The sequence below is a fragment of the Pristis pectinata genome, chromosome 3 (assembly GCF_009764475.1).
Source record: "Pristis pectinata isolate sPriPec2 chromosome 3, sPriPec2.1.pri, whole genome shotgun sequence".
Classification (NCBI taxonomy): domain Eukaryota; kingdom Metazoa; phylum Chordata; class Chondrichthyes; order Rhinopristiformes; family Pristidae; genus Pristis; species Pristis pectinata.
Genome location: NC_067407.1, coordinates 101,752,212 through 101,772,984, shown reverse-complemented (window position 1 = coordinate 101,772,984; position 20,773 = coordinate 101,752,212). Strand labels below are relative to the sequence as shown.

At 38.5% G+C, this 20,773-nt stretch overlaps 1 protein-coding gene across 7 annotated transcripts in view; it reads right to left on the bottom strand.

Annotated features, from left to right (window-relative positions):
- LOC127568157 (girdin-like) overlaps positions 1–20,773 on the bottom strand; it is a 138,196-nt gene that overhangs the window by 72,404 nt on the left and 45,019 nt on the right. For all 7 annotated transcript variants that reach the window (XM_052011575.1, XM_052011579.1, XM_052011576.1 and 4 more), the window contains exons 6-14: positions 12,766–12,849; positions 11,800–11,940; positions 10,148–10,314; positions 8,013–8,094; positions 7,521–7,679; positions 7,288–7,434; positions 5,317–5,461; positions 4,728–4,912; positions 735–872 (exon numbers count right to left, since the gene is read on the bottom strand). In XM_052011575.1, the coding sequence (XP_051867535.1) occupies positions 735–872; positions 4,728–4,912; positions 5,317–5,461; positions 7,288–7,434; positions 7,521–7,679; positions 8,013–8,094; positions 10,148–10,314; positions 11,800–11,940; positions 12,766–12,849 (1,248 nt within the window). The remainder of the gene's footprint in view (positions 1–734; positions 873–4,727; positions 4,913–5,316; positions 5,462–7,287; positions 7,435–7,520; positions 7,680–8,012; positions 8,095–10,147; positions 10,315–11,799; positions 11,941–12,765; positions 12,850–20,773) is intronic.

The following is a 20,773-nucleotide window of genomic DNA, read 5'->3' as shown; positions in this document are numbered from 1 at the left end:
ATAAATACAGGGTGCTTCATCCTCAAACAAATCAATAGCATATAAGTAATTATTTCATTTACAGGTCAGGTCAACTCTGGGAAAAATAAGCATTTGGCCTGGGATGGGTATGGGTATGGATGTGGTTGGGTTGGGTTGGCTTTTAATTCCACACTTGAGAAAGTTACTGTTCAACACTATGTTATAGCAGCACAATTTATATCTGTTATGCATTAATATAAACAATAAGTGCCCATTTGTAGTAGCCATCTGTCATAATGAACACCCTTAGCTTTAAATATTCCAAGAATTCTGTTTTGAGCCTAGCATTGAAAAATAGTCAAGTTATAAAGATGTGTGTTTGATGTTATGAAGATTACAACTTGGAAGTAACCTCTGCAGCACCCAGTCAGTTATCCAATTTACACCAACTACATTCGAACCAGCCAAGATATGGTCATGAAATATAAAATTGTACAAATTAAATTTACTAATTCATTTTTTTATCCTTTCATCAGTCATTGATTTCATGTTGATAAAGACACATATTCATTCTTCATGTTACATTTTCTTATTAAGAACAAAAGGTACCCAACAGGGTCCCTATCATTATCTGCAACTGTAAAACCAGGCTAAAAGACCAATTATTTATAAGCCTAATAGATAGTTCTACAAATTCATCAATTCAAAATGAGGTTATGGTAATGCAACATGATTTAGATATGGAAGATGTGTACTTAAATATGCCCCTTTACCTGTCGCTCAGCATTTTGTTGAATGCTTTCAATAGATTTTTCAAGCTGGGACTTCTCTTTTATAAGGTCATCAGTGAGAGTCTCAACATTTTGCATACTTTCTTTTTCACTGCTGATTTCTCCCTGGAGCCTCTCCACCTAAAACAGATAAACACAACTCTTCAAAAAAAAATTACTAACTGCAACTCCACAGTATACCAGCCTACAAAAAAATACCAATGCCGAAATACATTTTCACACCAAAACAAAATCCATAAGGGAATCTGAGAACTGCCTCAGCTGTTAAGTAATGGATAACTCAAAATCAACAAGATCACACAGAACACAAAGTTGCACATGCTGGAAATGCAGATGCAGGGAGTCCTGATGAAGCGTCTCGACCTGAAACGGCTACTGTTCCTTTCCCTCCAGAGATGCTGCCTGACCGGCTGAGTTCCTCCAGCTTTTTGTGTGCTGCTTAAGATCACACAGAAGGCAAGACTACTGCATAATTTTATATAGTCAACGTTAATAACTAAAGGTTTATCCAATAAGTGTTACAACCTATCCTATGACTATCTTGGGAGCCAGTTTGTTGGAAAAAATTAACTTGAACATGTGGTTCACTTTACTATGCTATACGTATTTATGTACCGGTTTGACCTTTAAATATGCAAAGAGATCCCTTTTTAAAATTTATTCATACACAGTAAGTGGGTGCCATTGTCAAGGCCAACATTTGTTGTTCATCCTAATTGTATTTGAATTGAATAGTCTGTATACTTCCTGCCTTCCAAAATTGCTCACAGACCAGAAGGAGCAGGCATGCTTTCTTAAGCACCAACAAACTAAACTGATCGCTTTCCTAAGATCAGATGTACCTGACACATTCACCATAACCTGGGTTGACCCATTTCCTTCAAATTTTCAACAAACTATTTGAGCTCTCCCTGTTATCACCACATTCCTCTTTCTTCCATCTTGCTGCAATTACCAATCCAGGTCTTCTTCTCAATCTGGGATTTAAGCATTTTAAATATTCAATTAAGAGATTCTTTGGGTTACCTGCATTTCCTAGTTTTGCAGTCTCAAAAGTTAGCTCCACCTTATCTCCTGCATATGTCAAGGCCACTCAATTCATTTCATAATTGATATACCAGATCAAACCAATAGCAGCAGCTAATTGAGCCACTTATTTTAGACTACAAAGAACTGTATTCTGAATGAAATATGTCATGATTGAGATTACATAGTCAGGACTAGTTTAACATGGGCACATTAATAAGCATCTTAATGCAAATTAGATTAACCAGGTTTAATCTATGGAAAGCTAAGGTGTACAAAACTAAATTATTTCAATTCACATTGGTTCTGCAGAATCAATCAGATGTCTGAATGTCAAAAAGAATAACTGAAATATCACATTGGTGCAGGGAGCAATATGCTTCTGACATCAAGGTTATGTATTGCAAAGTAGAAGGAACATTAGAGCAAATAGAAATATGGCACGGAAAAAAGGCTGTTCAGCCGACTGAATTCATGCCAACCATTAACCACGCATTTAGACTAATCACACATTAATTCCAGTATTATTCTCCTTTCATTACTATAAACTCCACTCCACCCCCCCCCCCACCAATCCTACCACTCACCTTCACACTGGGGGCAATTTACAGTGGCAAATTAACCTACTAATCTGTATGTCTTTGGGGTATGGGAGGAAACCAGAGCACCCAGAGGAAACCCATTTTATTAATGGCTGGTAGATATAAATACCATTTAGGTTAAACTTTAAAAAAAATGATTGGTGCTGCACAACATTATTTGGTATTACAATTGAACACCTTGTTAATCAGTTAGAAGAGGAGATAGTGGAAGAAGTGAAAGTTGATGACAAGATATTAAAACGCCAACTGCACTTAAAGGAAACTGGTCACTTGGTCCATTGTATAGCATCCTTGGTTGCTGAGGGAGGTGTGATGGAAGTTGCAGAAGGTTTTTCCATTATCTTCCAGCCCATCATAAATAGAGGGAAGGTGACAGAGTACTAAGTAATGGCAACACCCCAAAAAGTGGCGCAAGGATATTCTAGGAAACATCAAATCTGTAGGCTAGTCATTTAGCATCTGTTGTAGGAAAGCACATAGAAACATTAATAAACATTAATAAAAAAGTTAAAAAAAGTAATGGGTACTTGGAGAAATATGTTTTAATAAAGAACAGATAGCATGTATTAAAGCCAGACTGCCTAATGTTGATGAGGTAATGCAATAAATTGACATAGATTTTAAATATTAATTTGTTGAATTCTTACACAAAGGGCAGTTATCAACTTTGAGGCCCATGGAATTAAAGGATCAGCAGCAGCACCAATAACAAATTGGTGTAAAGACAGAGGGCAATGGTGAACATTTGTTTTTCAGACTGGAGGATGGTGGACAATGTTTCCCAGAAGCACTGCCTTTGTAGTCCTCCACATCTTAAATTCTGGCACTGTGGTCTTTGGTAAAAAAAAAATGAAAAGACCCACACCTGAAATGCACCTGACAACCAGCAAAGCTTGGGTTATGTCTATGCATAACATAAAGGCTATAAGTGAGTTTTAATATCTGTTCCCTGTCAGGTTGCACACCAGCCTGGCTTGGAAGTACATTGCTATTCCTTCATCACTGTTGGATCTAAATCCTGAAGCTGCATACCCAGAAGCATTATACTGTAGGGTATCTTCATTGAAAGGATGGCAGCAATTCAAGACTAGCTCACTACCAAAGAGCAGTTGGGGATAGGATACAAATGCTGACCTTGCCAGCAATGCCCAAATTAGACAAATGAATTAAAAAGCTTTTGCAGTTCAAAGACATTTAAACTGCTAAAATTGAAATTGGTTAAGATTATTTAAATAATTTAGCAAGGACAACAAAAAATGTTAAAGTAAGCAAAGTAATTAATGTTTAAGTTGTCTTCCCCTTTGCCATCTAATCGTTTGTTCTCTAATTCCCAAGGACATCCACTGGACTTCTGATCCTGCACTGTCTAACATGGCGCAGGATCCCAGATGTTATTTTTTTTACTTCCAACTGTAAAACTAGGGAAGCTGATTGGACTCAGCTTAGGATCCTGGTAGCTGCCAGTGTGATTAGCGTTTGATCCAATGCAGTAATGTAAATATGTGGAGTACTATAGGGCTAGAGGAAACTACAGATAGAGAGGGATTTGAAAACATTGACTCCATTTAAGCAGGAGTCAATGTGAGTCAGCAAGTGCAGGGATGGAGGGTTAACAAGAAGTGGTGCAAGTGAGGACAGGTAATAGTTTTGGATGACCTCAAGTTAACAGAAGATAGAATGCAAAAGGTCAGCTAAGAGCATACAAAGATTCAGCAGATGCAGGTAATGATGTCAGATGTCAGCAGATGATTCAGCAGGGTTTCAACAGACGAGTAATGCAAGTTATCATCAGGCAATGTTATGGCAGGAGAAACAAGCAGTCTTAGCGACAGCAGCTTAGGCATATGATCTGAAACACACCTCAGGGTCAAATATAACACCAATTTGGAAAACAAAATTCGGTTTCAGGTCATATCTCAAGCTCGATTAAATGACAAGAAACATCTCTTTAATAAAGAGTCTTCAATTTCTGGAACACAATATAAGTAGCAATTTGGTGCAAGTACTGAGTCACTCGATATCAGCAAATGACAAAATCTTAATTTGCAAAAGATAGATCAAAACAGACTGTATCACCAGCTTTTACAATCTCCTGGATTGTCTTTTAGAGGAAGAATTTTTCATTTCATCGTTCTGGCCACCCACTCCTAGCTTGTGGATTTCCCTTTTTAGCTCTTTCAAGAAGAAAGAATGAAAGGTGGTAATTGGGCAGCAGAAATGGAAGTAATAGTATCAATTAGATTGTGTTGGATTGGACTGGCTCAGAAGGCTAGCTGGATCTTTAATTTTCATTTGTTCATTGGGCACCTTAAAATTTTTAACACTTCTGGCAAAGAATTACTGACACCTTTTTCTTTAGTCTCTGGTTTTCCTTTTCAAGCTCCAAAAACTTAAAATTACTGCCATCTGTAGAATCCACAGCAATGCGAAGTTCCTCCACAGTTTTCAGCAGAGCTTGGTTTTCTTTCTCCATCTTAAGTAAACGACTTGCAGTCAACTCATTCACTTCCTGACCCAGAGACTTGTGTGGCACTGCAAGTATTTTAAGAAAAAGACTAAGTGAATAACATATCAATGGATTTTTAATAAATTTCACAGTCATAGAAAAGTACTTTTCTGATTTAGTAGTTTAACCCAATCAAATTCAGTGGAGTAGAAATCTGTTTCAGTTATATCAACTAAAAAAACAATCTCATCATTAATTAAATGTTGGAGAATAAACATATAGTAAAATATCAGTTTGTTCTCTTTAATTACAATGTCTGCTTATATTTTTATCATTTTCAGAAAATTTTAACATTAGTGGAGTAATACACAACTAAACTAAGGAATTTTAGCAATGGTATGAAAAATATTATGAAAGTGGCATGAAACAATAACAAAAAATTGTCTAAAATTATTAAATTATATAGTAAGTTCAAAATAACTTTAACTACCCTCAGAGAATTCAGTGGTTTTGGATAACTGTTCTAACTCCCAGCCTAAGTGCAATGATTCATCCATGCTTTGTTTCTGAGCCATTTCAAGAGACAAATTTTCTTCCATTAACTCCTCAATACGTTTCCTGTCTGTGTCACGTTCCTTTAATGAAAAGAGTACAGCTCAAATGAGCAGAAACATCACTCGAAATGAAGGTGAAAAACTGTGTCCTAAATTAGAATACAAAAGATATTAAACCAAAAATACGTATCTGTAAATTTATGAAATATCAGTAAATAGCATGCAACAGTCCATTTCACAAAACTTCATGTGCCTAATATTTGAATGTTATTTTTGTAATATTGGGATATCATTTTACCCTTATCCTACTGTAAGCTGTGTATAACTACCACTTATAGTTAACTTTAATCCCACAGTTCTGGACGGAAGTGCTGATCCACATTACATACTTTCACATTCTTTTGGTGGTATTAAATGCATCTTTAAGCCTCAAATGTTCCACTTTATTTATTTAACATATTTTCAATGTTCATCAGTTTTACTACTTTAATCTTAACACACCATTGCTTCTTTCTGCTTTTAGTTTCCGTGCTCACTTTCCTTCTAGAGCCTTGCCTACTTTCCACTGTTGCCAATCTCTCTTCAGTAGTGGCTGGACAGTCAACTTTACCCTTCAACCACTGCTAGAACTTCGGCCTTCTGAATGAAGTCAGACTTTGTGCCTGATGCTGCTCTTCGTGATTCATAGCATAAGCAGCAGTAAAAAAAACTAACTTCACCACTTACTTCTCAAAAAAAAAATCACCAAATAGGGGAGGAAAAAGGGAAGGGAGTGAATCAAAAAGCAGCAAGGAAATAGTGAGAAAAATCAATGAAAACAAGGAGAACAGAATGGTGCAGTTGAAGAAAATTACAGAGGCAAGGGAAAAAGAACAAAGAAATTACTTGCATTAATATAGCAACTTTCTCAACCTCAATACAACTTCGATGCACCTTATAAGCCAATCAAGTACTTCTGTAATAGAATCATCATTATAACGTACATAATATAGAGGAGGAAAATGCATGGGAGAATAGATGTGCGACAGAGTCCAACTTGCACGATGAAACTCTGGACATGTCCCACCCAGTGTAGTCCTTTCAAAATCCTTCCTCTTTCCTTTCACACTCACCCCCACCTCTAACTCTGTCAGATTGCCATCCAAATACATGGCTCCCACAAGAACACAACCAAATAGTAGGAGTAAGCCAATGAATTGGAAAACTGCAGCTACTGGAAATCTTAACTAAAAATAGAAAACGAGTAGGTCAGGCAGCATCTGTGGAAAGAGAAACAGCCAATGTTTCTGTTCCAGGACCCTATATCTGTACTGGGGTAAAGAGAAATAGAGTTAATTTTAACTAGCAGAGAAGTTGGGGGAGGGATGTGTCAAACAAAAGGAATATCTCTAATAGGACGAGACCAGATGATTTAATGTGGCAGTTAAGCAGCAGTTAAAACCAAACCAGACTCTCAAAAAGGAAAAATTGAGCCAACATGATGACAGGCAGATATGGCCAATTCTGATAATTACAGAAGGAGAGCAGGAGTTATCTAAAGTTGGCGAATTTGATATTGAGTCCTGAAGGTTGCAACATGGCCAGATGGGAGATGTTGCTCCTCAGGTTTGTATTGGGCCTTGTTGCAGGAGGCCACAGACAGAAAGAACACAGTGGCAGTGGAATGGTGAAATGGTAGGCAACCAGAAACTCAGGGTCCCTCCTGAAGACTGAATACAAGTTTTCTGCAAAGTGATCAGCAAGCCAGTGACCTGTCCCCTCAAGACTGCCCACCATTCAATTTGATAACGATCCCAAGCCTCACATCAGCAAAATGTGGTTTCTGTGTGCCTAATCACCAGTCAAATGCCACTAGTCGACCCAAACCCACTACCCCTCAAAGCCATGAAAATGAAACTGAAACCTACCATCTCCATATCATGTACTTTAGCCATTAATTGTAGGTTCTCTTTCTCGAATTCATGCAATTTGTCACAACGGGCTCGGGCTCCCTCAAGTTGGTCTTCCAACATTATTTTTGTCTCTAACAAGATTTTGTTATCTTCTTTTAATTCCTAAAATTTTAATTATGAGGAACATTAACAAGGAATATTTCATATAAATGAAATAATAAATGCTTGGATTCGGTTACTCAATATACCTCAGTTCTTGCTTTATAAAATTCAATGTCATGAAGCCGATCTTTGTATCGGATAACTGCACTTTCAAGCTTATCAACTTTAAATGCTTTTTCACGTAAAGAATCAAGCTCATCGCGATATGTTCTAGCAGAGCGAGCATCAGACAGAAGTTGTAGGTTCTGGCAAATAAATACAAAAAAACATTTCAAAACACTTTGGAAAAGGGGAAGTAGTTCTTGCACTTCTTTTATTAAGTTTTTTTTAATGAATAAATATTTAAAAACAAAATAAACTTGGCCACAAATATTTTGCAACCAGACTATTTAAATCTGACATGCTATTTCGAATAAAACCAGATTTATCTTTTTTGCTCTTAAGATTGCTATACAGCAAAAGTACATTTGGATGCAATTATAAGATTTACTCCCAGACTATAATACCCATAATAAAAACACTTGTTTTTATAGATGCATGACCAGTAATCTTAAGTTTAAACTAAATTTCATACACACCTCTTGTTGTAGTCTTTTTAATTCAACTTCCATCTGCTCCAGTTCTTGCTTACTGTCCAACAATTGCTCAGTTTTCTCTTCCCTTGAAATAAATGGAACAATCACAATTCCAAAGAAAAACTGAAGGATTCATTATGTATAATTGGTACTATATGTATTAATACATAATTCCTGATACATATCCCACAAATCCCTACACTATATAAATGGACAATGAGCAAATTAAAAAGTTAACCTTTAGAATTGTTTCTTCGAACTTGCGGTATAAAATTTCCTCACACTATCCCGAGTTCTTTATATATTTTTCTTTCTGTTCATAAGAGACACTACTGGCAATGCAGTAGATAAGGAACCTCAGGGTGCTGCAGCAGATAGTGGGAGACCTGCTCAATAGTACACCTGCTGGCCATTATTACAAACTTCTGTCAAAATCATCTCGAGCCCCAATTTTTGCCTTAAGTACTTTCAGGGCTTTGCCAAAGATGTATAATTCCCCAACTTCTGCTCTGCCTACAAATAACTAGAGGATGCCACCATTTCTTGTTCGAGGAAAGCTCCTCTTCCATGTCAGTTGACACAAAAAGACAGAAAAAAATGAAAGACCTTTTAGCCACATGTAAAAAAGATTATGTTTTGACACCATAAAATGAAAACACATTACTATTAGCCAGGGCAGCTGCAAAATTCTTAATCTCTGGTTATTGCTAACTTGGTGTAGCGTACCAGCTCCTCCTGACCCTACTTCCCTTTGGCTAGTTCAAAAACTTAGCCTTGTGCCTCTCTGGCTTCCATAGTGGATGGTTCTCATTCATTAAGCAAGCCATGTGCGGGCTCATTGCTTTTAACCAGTCCTGGAAATCTTGGACTTCTGGATCTGCACAGCTCAATTTCACTTTTTGCAATTATGCATCAGACCCTAGAATCAGATGAATAACTCCCCTTCTCCTCACCCTAGCTGGATCTAAAGCGATGTCTCCTTGTGCTCATGTTTTCACATACCACATCAACATTATCGTCTTCTTCACTTGTTTCTGCTTCCAAACCATGAGGAGCTTAACGTTACAGGGGAGCATACTGCAGGTGGATTCACAAAAGGTATATTTCCACAACCTCATTTATTTGTTGCTGTGCACAACACTAGTATATTGGTGCCCACTTCAGCATTAATTCTTTGAATTACTGATGTGACTGTGACTCAATTAACTTAATAGTGTACTACTGCTGCTTCTTTAATATATTAAAACTGTACAGAGTTTTTTAATTATTCACTTGTTGCCAGTTTTCCATCATGTTGGTGGTTGTTACTGTAAGAATTTATTGATTATGGTATGCATTATTTGCTACATTGGTTCTCTATTGATTCATTAATTCATTAACATCCATTACTCTGATAATGCACGAACTCAGTGAATTTTATCAATTGGCTCATTCATCTGCTGCATTAATTCATCAATGCTTGCTTGTGATGAAGTGCAAAGACAATGCCAACAGAAGGGGACAAAGGAACTGACAGTTGGTTTTGCTCTTGCACTACAACTTTAAAAGCTCTACTTATTAACCCTATGCCCATTAAGAATATACCTTAAATTATCTGATGACCTGAAAACAGCTTTACAGAAAGTAATTTTTAAAAAAAAACTTTTAATAGTTTAATCTATATATTTTTTTCCATTTCTTAGGTGCTTTGGTTAGACTAATGATGTGCTGCCCAGAGCTGAGAGAGCAGGCCTGGTATCCAAGATTTCTAACAAATCTGCTCCAGTGGCCATCCTGAGGAACATAGAAACTCGCACTTGCTTTCTGACATCACGACAACACAATTTTTAAGACTCTGCATTCATGTACAGATTTGTGCTTGTGGATTGTAAAAATATTACACAATGAAGTAACGTCAAATACATTTGGCTTATTCTTTTTGTATCAATTACTATTCTGTATTGCATCAGATAAGGGAAATCATTTGGCTTATACACTTAACAATTGGAGGAACTTCTTAATTTTGTATTTTACATGTACAGTTATCCTCACTGGTAAACTTCATTCCCCACTGACCATAACATTTCTGGAAGTTAGTGTAATTTCAACATATTTAATCTCTCGTGCCCTTAATCTTCAAAACCAGTCCATGTACTTACATCTCTTGCCTAATCCTTCTGAGTTTTGCTTTAGTGTCTGCCAGTTCAACTGACAGATGTTGTCGGCTCTCAGTTCGCTGCATTCCTGGTGAACCAGTAGGTGACTGAGCTATTCCATGAACTGGAGACTGGGTGCAGTCACGCTCCTGTGCAAGATGCAAAATTATCTGGAAACAAATAATAAACTTAATTTCAATATGCATACATTTTTTCATATATTACCAAAAGTGAATGTTCATTTTACCAGAATCAAAATTCAACAAAAATGTTTTGAATGTCACCAATACTTGCAAAAAGTATTGAAAACTCAATGTGTTTCAAATTTGGCACTGCACTCCAGAATACCCTCTTTAAATATTTCTTGCTCCCTCTCTCTCGTCCTTCATGAGCTATTTCCAGACTTGCTTTTTTGATCATAATTTTGAGATTGTCACAAACAAATTGATTAGAGTACATGTCAACACAAGCTTGTTGTCATTCTTTGAGCCTTTCGATGAACCAGCTGGAAGTCCTGCATCACAACATCCTTCATGATCAAGGTTGCAATGCCAGGAAAATTTGACAAATAGAATGTCATCAGACCTCAAGCAATTCCTTGCTATGAACTTTAACGTGTTCAGTGACCAGGTTTGTCATACTGTCAGTGAGCCCTTCTCAACTGATTTTAGACCAGCAAAACTAGTTGTGTGGTCAAACAGCACTGCTTGGTTCTCAGAGATAATCCACCCTACAGCTTTTCATGCAGACCAAACCATGGTTGACAAATGTCTACGTAACAAATTTAAAATGAGCTTCTTGAATGGGGAATAATGGTTGAGAATGTTTACACTGTGCAGGTAATGTATGTTCCATATAAATAATCAGACCTGCATACATCCTCAAAGTTCTGTCATCACACTAGTCTTCCCAACAACGTGCATAGTGATAACACAAAATTTAGAGGAAGAAAAAGTCAGAAATATAGATGTCAGACAAAATGCAAAATCAAAAATGATTATGTTCTGACCCAAGCAAAAATCTAACCTACCTTTAAGAAACTAATAGTGGAAAGTTCGTTGAAAGGTCTCCTGATTGGTCACTGTGCCTTTGATAAATCATTTACACAGGATTTCTGCAAAGCTTTCACCAAATGTTTAAAATAACCAATAGAGCAAGGAAATCCCCTGCCAAACTATATAAAACAGGCAATAAATTTATCTACTAATCTAGTTACATGAGACCAAAAAGATTGCCACATCACCTCTACACTTGATCAGAAAAGTACACCACAGAGGCTAAGGAGCTTCATGTCTACAAGTAGGTATAAAGCACACTACAGCCTTTTCAATACCCACACCATCCAATTTATATCCAAATCAACCAGTACTACCAAAAAGACATAATGGGATTTCAATCCTTGAATGAAGAATATGGCAAGCACCAGAAGTTCAATTTTTTCCACTAATTTAGCTCCGATTTGTATTGCTTTTAACTCATAGTAACTATTACTCCATTAAAAAAACTCTAATCCATTGCTGACAAACACATGTATGGAAAAGCTATTGAAAATAAATGAAAAATTGAAAATATGTGATTTTAAAATCATGTTTACTATGCAAAATTTAGTCAGATTAATTATAACAATGTTTCTAGAATCATGATCTATTTTGTACCTCACATTTTTCGTCTCTTTCATCCACAAGCCTTTTCAGGTGACTTGCCATTCTTCTGAAGGAGGAATGAAGATCCTCACGGGAGATATCGGCTATTTCCATCCATTGCATATCAAAGATGTTCTCTTGATTATGTGTCACCTTCATAACAGAAAATGTGGAGTATGATTTTCACAGTGATCCAATTGTATATTGCTGCATTTTATGAATATCAGATCACAAAAGAACCCTGAGTAGACAGGGACACAACTCAACTCCTGTGTTATGTATGTTGTGACACTATTTGAAAGTTTTTTTTTACTGACTGAAAATTTGTTTTGAGCATTGAGCTTTTCCTCACTTTTTGATGCTGTTCTACACTGGAATTCACCTAAATACTATTAGATCAAGTTGCCTTTCACATACAATTATTGTATTAACAGGGTGGGGGACAGAATTGAGAAATGTAAGGTAACTTCACTTAAGGAATATGCACTCCTAAGCTATCAATTACTACCTCTCAACTATTGGCTGCTATGCCTTTACATCCTTGTCAGGACTCCAAAATTACCATCAAACAGCACTGAAAACAAAAAAGAACTGCAAGTTACACCGTGTTAGAAAAAGAAAGTGTAATTATTTTCAAAATTTAAAAGCAGCTTTAGCCAAGGGAGGTCATTCATAAGTAATCTAACAATAACTTCTATCTGTCTTACATCCACTCACTGTAAATATTCCAAGTGAGTAGACAAATTGGTTGTTGGTTTCAAAGGATTATATTAGCAAGTTACACTGCAGCGCACCAATGTCAAAATACTCAATTTGCCTGTTAAGGAAGGCAGTAAAGCAGTGGTTGACAACAATCATTTTGCACTCCACTCTTCATCCCTACCTGTGAAATTCCTAATTCTTCAAAACTTCCAGACACAAACACGTTATAGTTTCCACATTGCTATAAAAATATTATTCTGTAGTTCTGGAACATACCTCTTGAATGTGAATTGCAACAGCAGCTTTTGTATCAAAATCAAGATTTTTGATCCTCTCAATAAATTCTTCTTTTCTTTCACACTGGAATAAATAAAATTGCAGTGTAAATTAGTTCTTTATGAGACAAGTAGTATCTGTCACAAAATGTTGAAATTAACCTTTCTGTGATTTTGAGGAAACATAGTCCACCCAGGTCTAGGATGATTATAGTGGCCTCATTTAAATTATTCAACAGATTGGAAAGAAGACATTCATGAAGTACAAATCTTTAAGTGAAGCAGTGTCTAGTTCCCTCACATCTGCTGTATCTAAATGTTTCCAGCTATTATTCGGAGTGAATCAAATTGGCTGAAGGCTGGTTTCTTTGATAGTGAGGATCTGGGGAGAAAGTAGAAATGGATTATTTACTCGGCACTTCTGGCTGGACATGGTTGCAAATAGTTCAACATTACTTCTATCACTTGCATGGTGTGCCCTGCCAGCACAAAGGACAAGTGTTAGTTGGGTTTATTCTCATTCTTGATGCTGATTCACCGCACCTTGTAGATCCCAGCTAAGTAAAGCAAGATTATAGTGCTACACAACACGACAAAGGATATCTTTGGTGTGAAGGCACAATTTTAACTCCACAAATAATATGCAGATTTCATAGACAGAGGCACTCGCCACCGGTAGAATTAGTGAGGAAGAGGTCAAGAAGGTTTATATTTCATGTTTATTCACTATTTACTACAGTCCCAGGCTGGCATTGGTCATTCAGAATTCATCTCGGTTGATCAGTGATAGTGCTACCAAGACATTCTTGGTAAAGGGCATTGAAGATCACAGCTCACCCAGAGTGCATTCTGTACCTTTTTTTACTTCAAGTGGTTCATCCAAGCAGTGTCTGTCATGGAGAAGCACAGATTAATCAATTGTAAGGGTAAAGTCAGCAGGAGTCAGGAGACGGATTCCTTGGCCATGTTTGACCTGATGCCACGAGACTTTGAGAGGTGTAGAATTAATATAGAATAGCACAGCTACTTCCTGCTGACTGATGCCACACTGCTGCCATCTCTGCTAGGTTTGTCTTGACCCAGAGATTATGATGGAAGATGCAAATTTTTTGAGTATGACCAAGCCTGTTTGTTAAGCAGTCTAGTCTGTTTTACAGCTCACCCAGTGTAGACACCGGAACCCAGACATCTGAGAGCAAGATTTAACGGACTGGAAGCAACTTCATATCTAAATTCATTGCTCTGGTCAGCTAGTTTTATCCTTTCTGTTTTAACTTTAGTGGTTACAGTACAACTGAGTAGCTTGCTAGGCACTTTCAGTGAGCAGTTAAGAATCAACCACATTGCTACATTTCTGAAATAGCACAGCAACAGAAAATGCTGGAGAAACTCAGCAGGTCAGGCAACATCTATGGAGGGAAAATCTTAATTTGGGAAAGCAGCAGCCCAGTTGTTCAAAAGTAGGAGCACGGTCTAAGTCATGAAATTTTCTTTCCCAGCTATAAAACAATTATGCATGCAGAAAAAGGTATATCCACCAGAAACAAATGGTTTAGAATTCAGAAGACTTTATAGAATGGACACTTTGAGGAAGGCTGTTCTGATGTTTAAGTGCTGAGCTTGAGGTCTAAGTGCAGAGGCTTTGACGAGAAAGGCTTACATGAGAAGACTGAGACTCCAGGATGGTGTGTTGCCTCCCTAGTGTCAGGGTCAAAGATGTCTTACAGCAGATACAGAACATTTTGAAAAGGGAATGTGAGCAGCCGGAGGTTGTCATCCATATTGATACTAAAGACATAGGTAAGAAGAGAGATGGGGTTTTGCAAAGGGAATTTTGGAGTTAGGTAGAATTTTGAAAAGCAAGACCTCTAGAGTTATAATCTCAGGATTACTCCCTGTGCCACATGCTAGCGAGTATAGCAATAGGAAGAGAGGACAGATTAATGTGTGGCTAAAAAGCAGGAGGGAGGGCTTCAGGTTTAGACCATTGCAGTCTTTGCTGGGGCAGGGGTGACCTGTACATGGAGGACGGAGTGGGATTAATATCCTTGCAGGGAGGTTTCTTAGTGCTACTCAGGGAGATGGGTTTAAACTAGTGAGGCAGGGGATGAGACCCAGAATGACAGCGCAGCAGGTAGAGTGGCTGATTTATATGTAGAAAAAGAACAGGCAAATCCAGTGGAAAGAAGAGGCAGAGACAGGAAGGGAGGTATGAGAAGGGTGGTAGGCTTAACTACATTTACATTAATGCAGAGAGTCTCATAGATAAGGTAGATGAGCTGAGAGCATGGGTCAGCACATGGGATTGAGATATTATTGCAATATGGAAACATGGTTAAAGAAACAGCAGGACTGGCAGCTTAATGTTATAAAGTTTTCAGCCAAAGGGGGTGCAAAAGAGAGGGTACTGCACTGCTGCTCAGGGACAACAAAGCAGTTCACAGCAGGGTGTAAAAGGAATAGGACAGTAGAAGCAGGGGATTTTAACTTTCCCAATATAGACTGGGATCATCTTAGTGCAAGGGGCTTACAGGGGGAGGAATTCATAAAGTGCATTCAAGAGGGTTTTCTGAAGCACTATGTCAAGAGACCTATCAGGGAGGAGGCTGTACTTGATGGAATGAGGTTAGAGAAGTGATTGAAGCGTCTGTGGAGGAACCCTTTGTGAACAGTGGTCACATTTTGTAAAGCTTCCAGGTAGTCATGGATAAAGATAAAATTGGTCCTCAAGTTAGTGCCCTAAACTGGGAAAGGTGACCAAGGTGAGATAAATAAGGAGCAGGTGCTGGGAGGAAAACAACATCTGGTAAGTGGGAGGCATTTAAAAATGAGATAGTAAGAGTTCAAAGTCAGCATGTCCCTGTAATGGTAAGAGGCAAAGATGATAAGTTTAGGGAATTGTGGTTAACATAGGATATTGAAGTTTTGATCAGGGAAAATGAAGCATATTTCAGATACAGGAAATTGGTCTCAAATAACTCACTTGTGATTTGTAGGGGACATAGGAGAGAACTCAAGAAAGAAAGAAATTAAGAGGGAAAACAAAACAGGTGATTAAATGACCTTGGCAAGTAGTATTGAGGAGAATCCCAAAATATTTTACAAGTATATTAGAAGAAAGAGGGTGCTCTACTTCCTCAGAAGGCTACAGAAATTTGGCATGTCCTGATGACCCTCACTAATTTTTACAGATACACCACAGAAAGAATCTTATCCGGATGCATCACAGCTTGGTATAACAACTGCCCTGCCCAAAACCACAAGAAATTGCAGGGAGTTATGAACGCAGCCCAGTCCACCACATAAACCAGTCTCCCTCCTGCTGCCTCGGGAGAGTAGCCAACGTACTCAAGAACCCCTCCCATCCTGGTCATTGTCTCTTCACCCCTCTCCAGTTGGGCAGAAGATGCAAAAGCTTGTGTACATACCAAAAGGCTCAGGGACAGCTTCCATCCTGCTGTTATCTGACTCTTGAATGGACCTCTCATATGCTAAGATATGAACTCTTGATCTCTCAATCTGCCTCGTTATAGCCCTTGCACTTTATTTGCATTGTACTTTCTCTGTAACTATAACACTAGATTCTGTATTCTGTTTTCCTTTTTACTACCTCGATGTACTTGTGTACGGAATGATCTATCTGGATATACACAAACAAAAGCTTTTCACTGTATAGAACATAGAACAGTATAGCACAGGAAATGTGCTTTGGCCCACAATGTCTGTCCTGAACACGATGCTAAATTAAACCAAATCACTTCTGCCTGTACACAATCCATATCTCTTCACTCCCTGCATATTCATGTGTCTATCAAACAGCCACTTAAATGTCACTATTGTACCTGCTTCAATCACTTCCCCTGGCAGCCCATTCCAGGCACCTACCACTCTCTGTGTAAAAAACTTGTCCCACATATCTCCTTTAAACTTTTGCCCTTTTATCTGAAATGCATTTCCTCCAGTAATGGACATTTCTACCCCAGAAAAAAGATTCTAACTCTCCTATCTATGCCTCCTGTAATTTTATAAACTTCTATCAGGTCTCTCCTCAGCCTCTGCACTCCAGAGAAAACAACCCAAGTTTGTCCAACCTCTCCTTATAGCTCATACCCTCTAATCCAGGCAACATCCTGGTAAACTTCTTCTGCATCCTTACCAAATTCTTGCTGTATCTGGGCAACCAGAATTGCACATAACACTCCAAGTGCAACCCAACCGAAGCTTTATGTAGCTGCAGCATGACTTCCTGACCAATGAAGGCAAATGTGCCATATCCCTTCTTTAGCAGCGTAGCTACTTGCAAGGCCACTTTCAGTGAGCTATGGACTTGGAATCCAAGATCCCTCTGTACATCGATGCTTTAAGAGTCCTGTTATTACCTGTATACTTTCTCCTTACATTAGACCTCCCAAAGTGCAACACCTCACACTTGCTTGGATTAAACTTCATCTGCCATTTCTTCTCCCATATCTGTAACTGATCTATATTCTGCTGTATGCTTTGACAGTCATCCACACTGTCCGCAACTCCACCAATCTTTGCGTCGTCTGGAAATTTACCAACACATCTACATTTTCATTCAAGTCATTTTTATATATATCACAAACAACTGAGGCCCCAGTACTGACCCCTGCAAAACACCACTGGTCACAGACCTCCAGCCAAAATAACACTCTTCCACGACTATCCTTTGTCTTCTTATGTACAAGCCAATTCTGAATCTAAGCATCCCAATGCATCTTAATCTTCTGGATCAGCCTACCATGAGGGACCTTGTCAAATGCCTTACTAAAATCCATGCAGACAACATCCACTATCTTATCCTCTTCAACTACCTTCATCATCTCCTCAAAAAATTTGATCAAGTTTATAAGACCTTGACTCTGCACAAAGCCATTCTGACTGTCCCTAATCAGGCCATGGTTTTCCAAATGCATGCAAATCCTATCTCTAAGAATCCTCTCCAAAGCTTCCCTACCACTCATGTAAGCCTCACTGCCTGATAATTTCCTAGATTATTTCTATTTCCCTTCTTGAACAAAAGAACAATACTGGCTACTCTCCAGTCCTCTGGGGTCTTGTCTGTTGCTAGTGAGGATACAAAATTCTTTGTCAAGGCCCCAGTAATCTTCTCTCTTGCCTCTTTCAATAACCTGAGATATATACCATCAGGCCCTGGGGACATCCACCTTGATGCACTTCAAAAGACCCAGTACCACCTCCTTCCTGATCTCAAAATACCCAAGCACACTGGCACAAAGTACTCCTTTCATACCTTGCCCATATCCTTGGGCTCCAAGCATCAATCCCCTCATTTATCCTTGAGTGGTCCTACCCTCTCCCTAATTATCCACTTATTTATAATGCAAGTAAAACATGCCTTGGGATTCTCTTTAGTTCTACTTGGACACTTCATGGCTCCTTTTGATCTTCCTAATCCCCTACTTGAGCTCTTTCCTGCTATCTTTATATTCCTCAAGAGCCCTGTCTGATTTCAGCTTCCTAAACCATAGATTTGCTTCCTTTTTCTTTTTGACTAAATTCATAATCTCTTTCATCATCCAAGGTTCCCTTACCCTACCATCCTTGTCCTTATTGCAACATGCTGATCCTGAACTCTAATCAGCTGGTCTTTAAACAACTCCCACAACAGATGTGGACTTGCCCGATAACAGCTGCTCCCAATTAACTCCCCTAGCTCCTGCCTAATAATGTCATAATTTGCCCTCCCCCAATTTAGTACTTTCCCACAAGGTCCAGACTTATCCTTATTCATAACTATCTTAAAACTTAAGGTGTTGTGATCACTATTCCTAAAATGCTGTCCCACTGAAATGCCAGTCACCTGTCAAGACTCATTTCCCAAAACAAGGTCCAGGGTGGTCCCTTCTCGAGTTGGACCATCAACATACTGTTTCAAGAAACCCTCAAGAATGCCCTGAAGAAATTCTGCCTCATCTAAGCATCTTGCACTAAGGAAATCCCCGTCAATATTGGGGAAATTAAAGTCACCCCTATGACAACCCTGTTGCTTTTATATCTTTCCATAATCTGTCTACATATCTATTGCCTGGTGGCTACTGGGAGGCCTATAGTATAACCCCATTAGACCTTTCTTATTTTTGAGCTCCACCCATATTGCCTCAGTGGATAAGCACTCCAGTATGTCCCCAAGTGCAGCTGTGATATTCTCTCTGATTAGTAATACAACTCCAGCACTCTTTTACTTCCCTCTTTATCTTGTTGAAAACATCGAAACCCAGGAACTTTGAGCTGCTAGTCCTACAACCAAGTCTCCGTAATAGCCACAACTTTATAATTCCATCTCAGTACATGTGACAATAACAATTCCAATAGAAAGGAAGGAATAGGTCAACTCAGAGACCAGAGCTGTAATCTACATATGGAGCCAGGGGAATACAAGTGAAATCCTATACAAATGGTTCTCACCAGCATTCACAAAGGAAAAGGACATGGAAGCTGGAGAATTAAGGTAAGTGTTAAGAGCACTGACATTCTGGAGCATTTGTGTCTCAGGAAGGAAGCTAGAAATATTGGCACACATTAGGGTGGATAAGTTCCCAGGACAGGATCTATCCCAGGATGCCACAAGAAGGAAGAAAATTGCTGGGGCTCTGATGGAGATTTTTGCATTTTCATTAGCCCCATATGAGGTACCAGAAGACTGAATGATGGCTAATGTTGTTTCCTTGTTCAAAAAGGGTAGTAGAGATAAGCCTAAAAATTTACAGGCCAGTGAGCCTTACATCAGGAGGTAGGGAAGCCGTTGGAGAACATTCCAAGGACAGGATTAACGTTCACTTGGAAAGGTAGGGACTGATTAGGAGTCAGCACTGTTTTGTGCACAGGAGATCACGTCTCATAAATCTCAGTGAGTTTGTTGAAGAGGTAACCGAAGAGGTAACCAAAGAGCTTGAAGAAGGCAAGGCAGTAAATGTCATCTATTCAGACTTTAGTAAGGCTTTTACAAGGTCTTGGGTGGCAAGTTGGTCCAGAAGGTTAAGGCACCAGGGATCTGAAACATGTTGGTGAACTGGACCAAAATTTGATTGGGCAATAGGAGGTAGAGGGTAGTAGTGGATGGTTGTATTTTTAACTGGAAATCTATAACAAATGGTGTACTGCAGGGATTGGTGCCGGGACCCTTGTTTAAATGCTTTGGTTGAGAACGTAGGGATCTGATTCGTAAGTCTGCAGCCAACACAAAAATTGGGGTAGTTGCTTGGAATGAAGGACTGTAGTCATAAGGAGATTGGATAGGCTGGGTTCATTCTCACTGAAATGTAGAAGGTTGAGGGGTAACTATATACATGCTTACAAAATTATAAAGGGACAGGATAGAAAGTCAATCTTTTTCCCAGGGCTGGGGAGTCTAAAACTAGAGGGCACAGGTTTAAAATGAGGAGAGAAATTTAAAGGAGACCTGAGGGGTAATTTTTTTTTATTACACAGAGAGTAGTGAATATTTCGAGCAAACTGCTAGAGGTGGTAGTGGAGGCCGATACCATTACAACATTTAGAAAGGCTTCTAGATAGGTATATGGCTAGGAAAGAAGTGGAGGGATACAGGGCTAATGCAGGCAAATGGGATTAGCGTAAATATACATCACAGTCAGCATGGACGAAGTGGACCATAAGGACCTGTTTCTGTGCTGCAAGTTCCTCTGATTTAGGATTCAAATATGTACTGTGACACCCAAATAGAGTCATTAAAGGAACATAACGCAGATACATCAAATGGGTTTATTTAGACCTTCTCAGGAAATTCCATTTACAAGAAAGATTTTATGGAATTTTAGAATAGTTGTTGAAATGCAAAAATCATTTATTAAAGCAAACAGAGGAAAAAAAGAACAGCTCATTTATACAGAATACATTTAGACTCAGACTACCTAACAAAATGTACAGTATGATGCCTGCTGCATACCTATGGTCAGGAATTATTGTGCAATATGACTGAGGAACCAGTAAACCAGTAGATAGTGGAG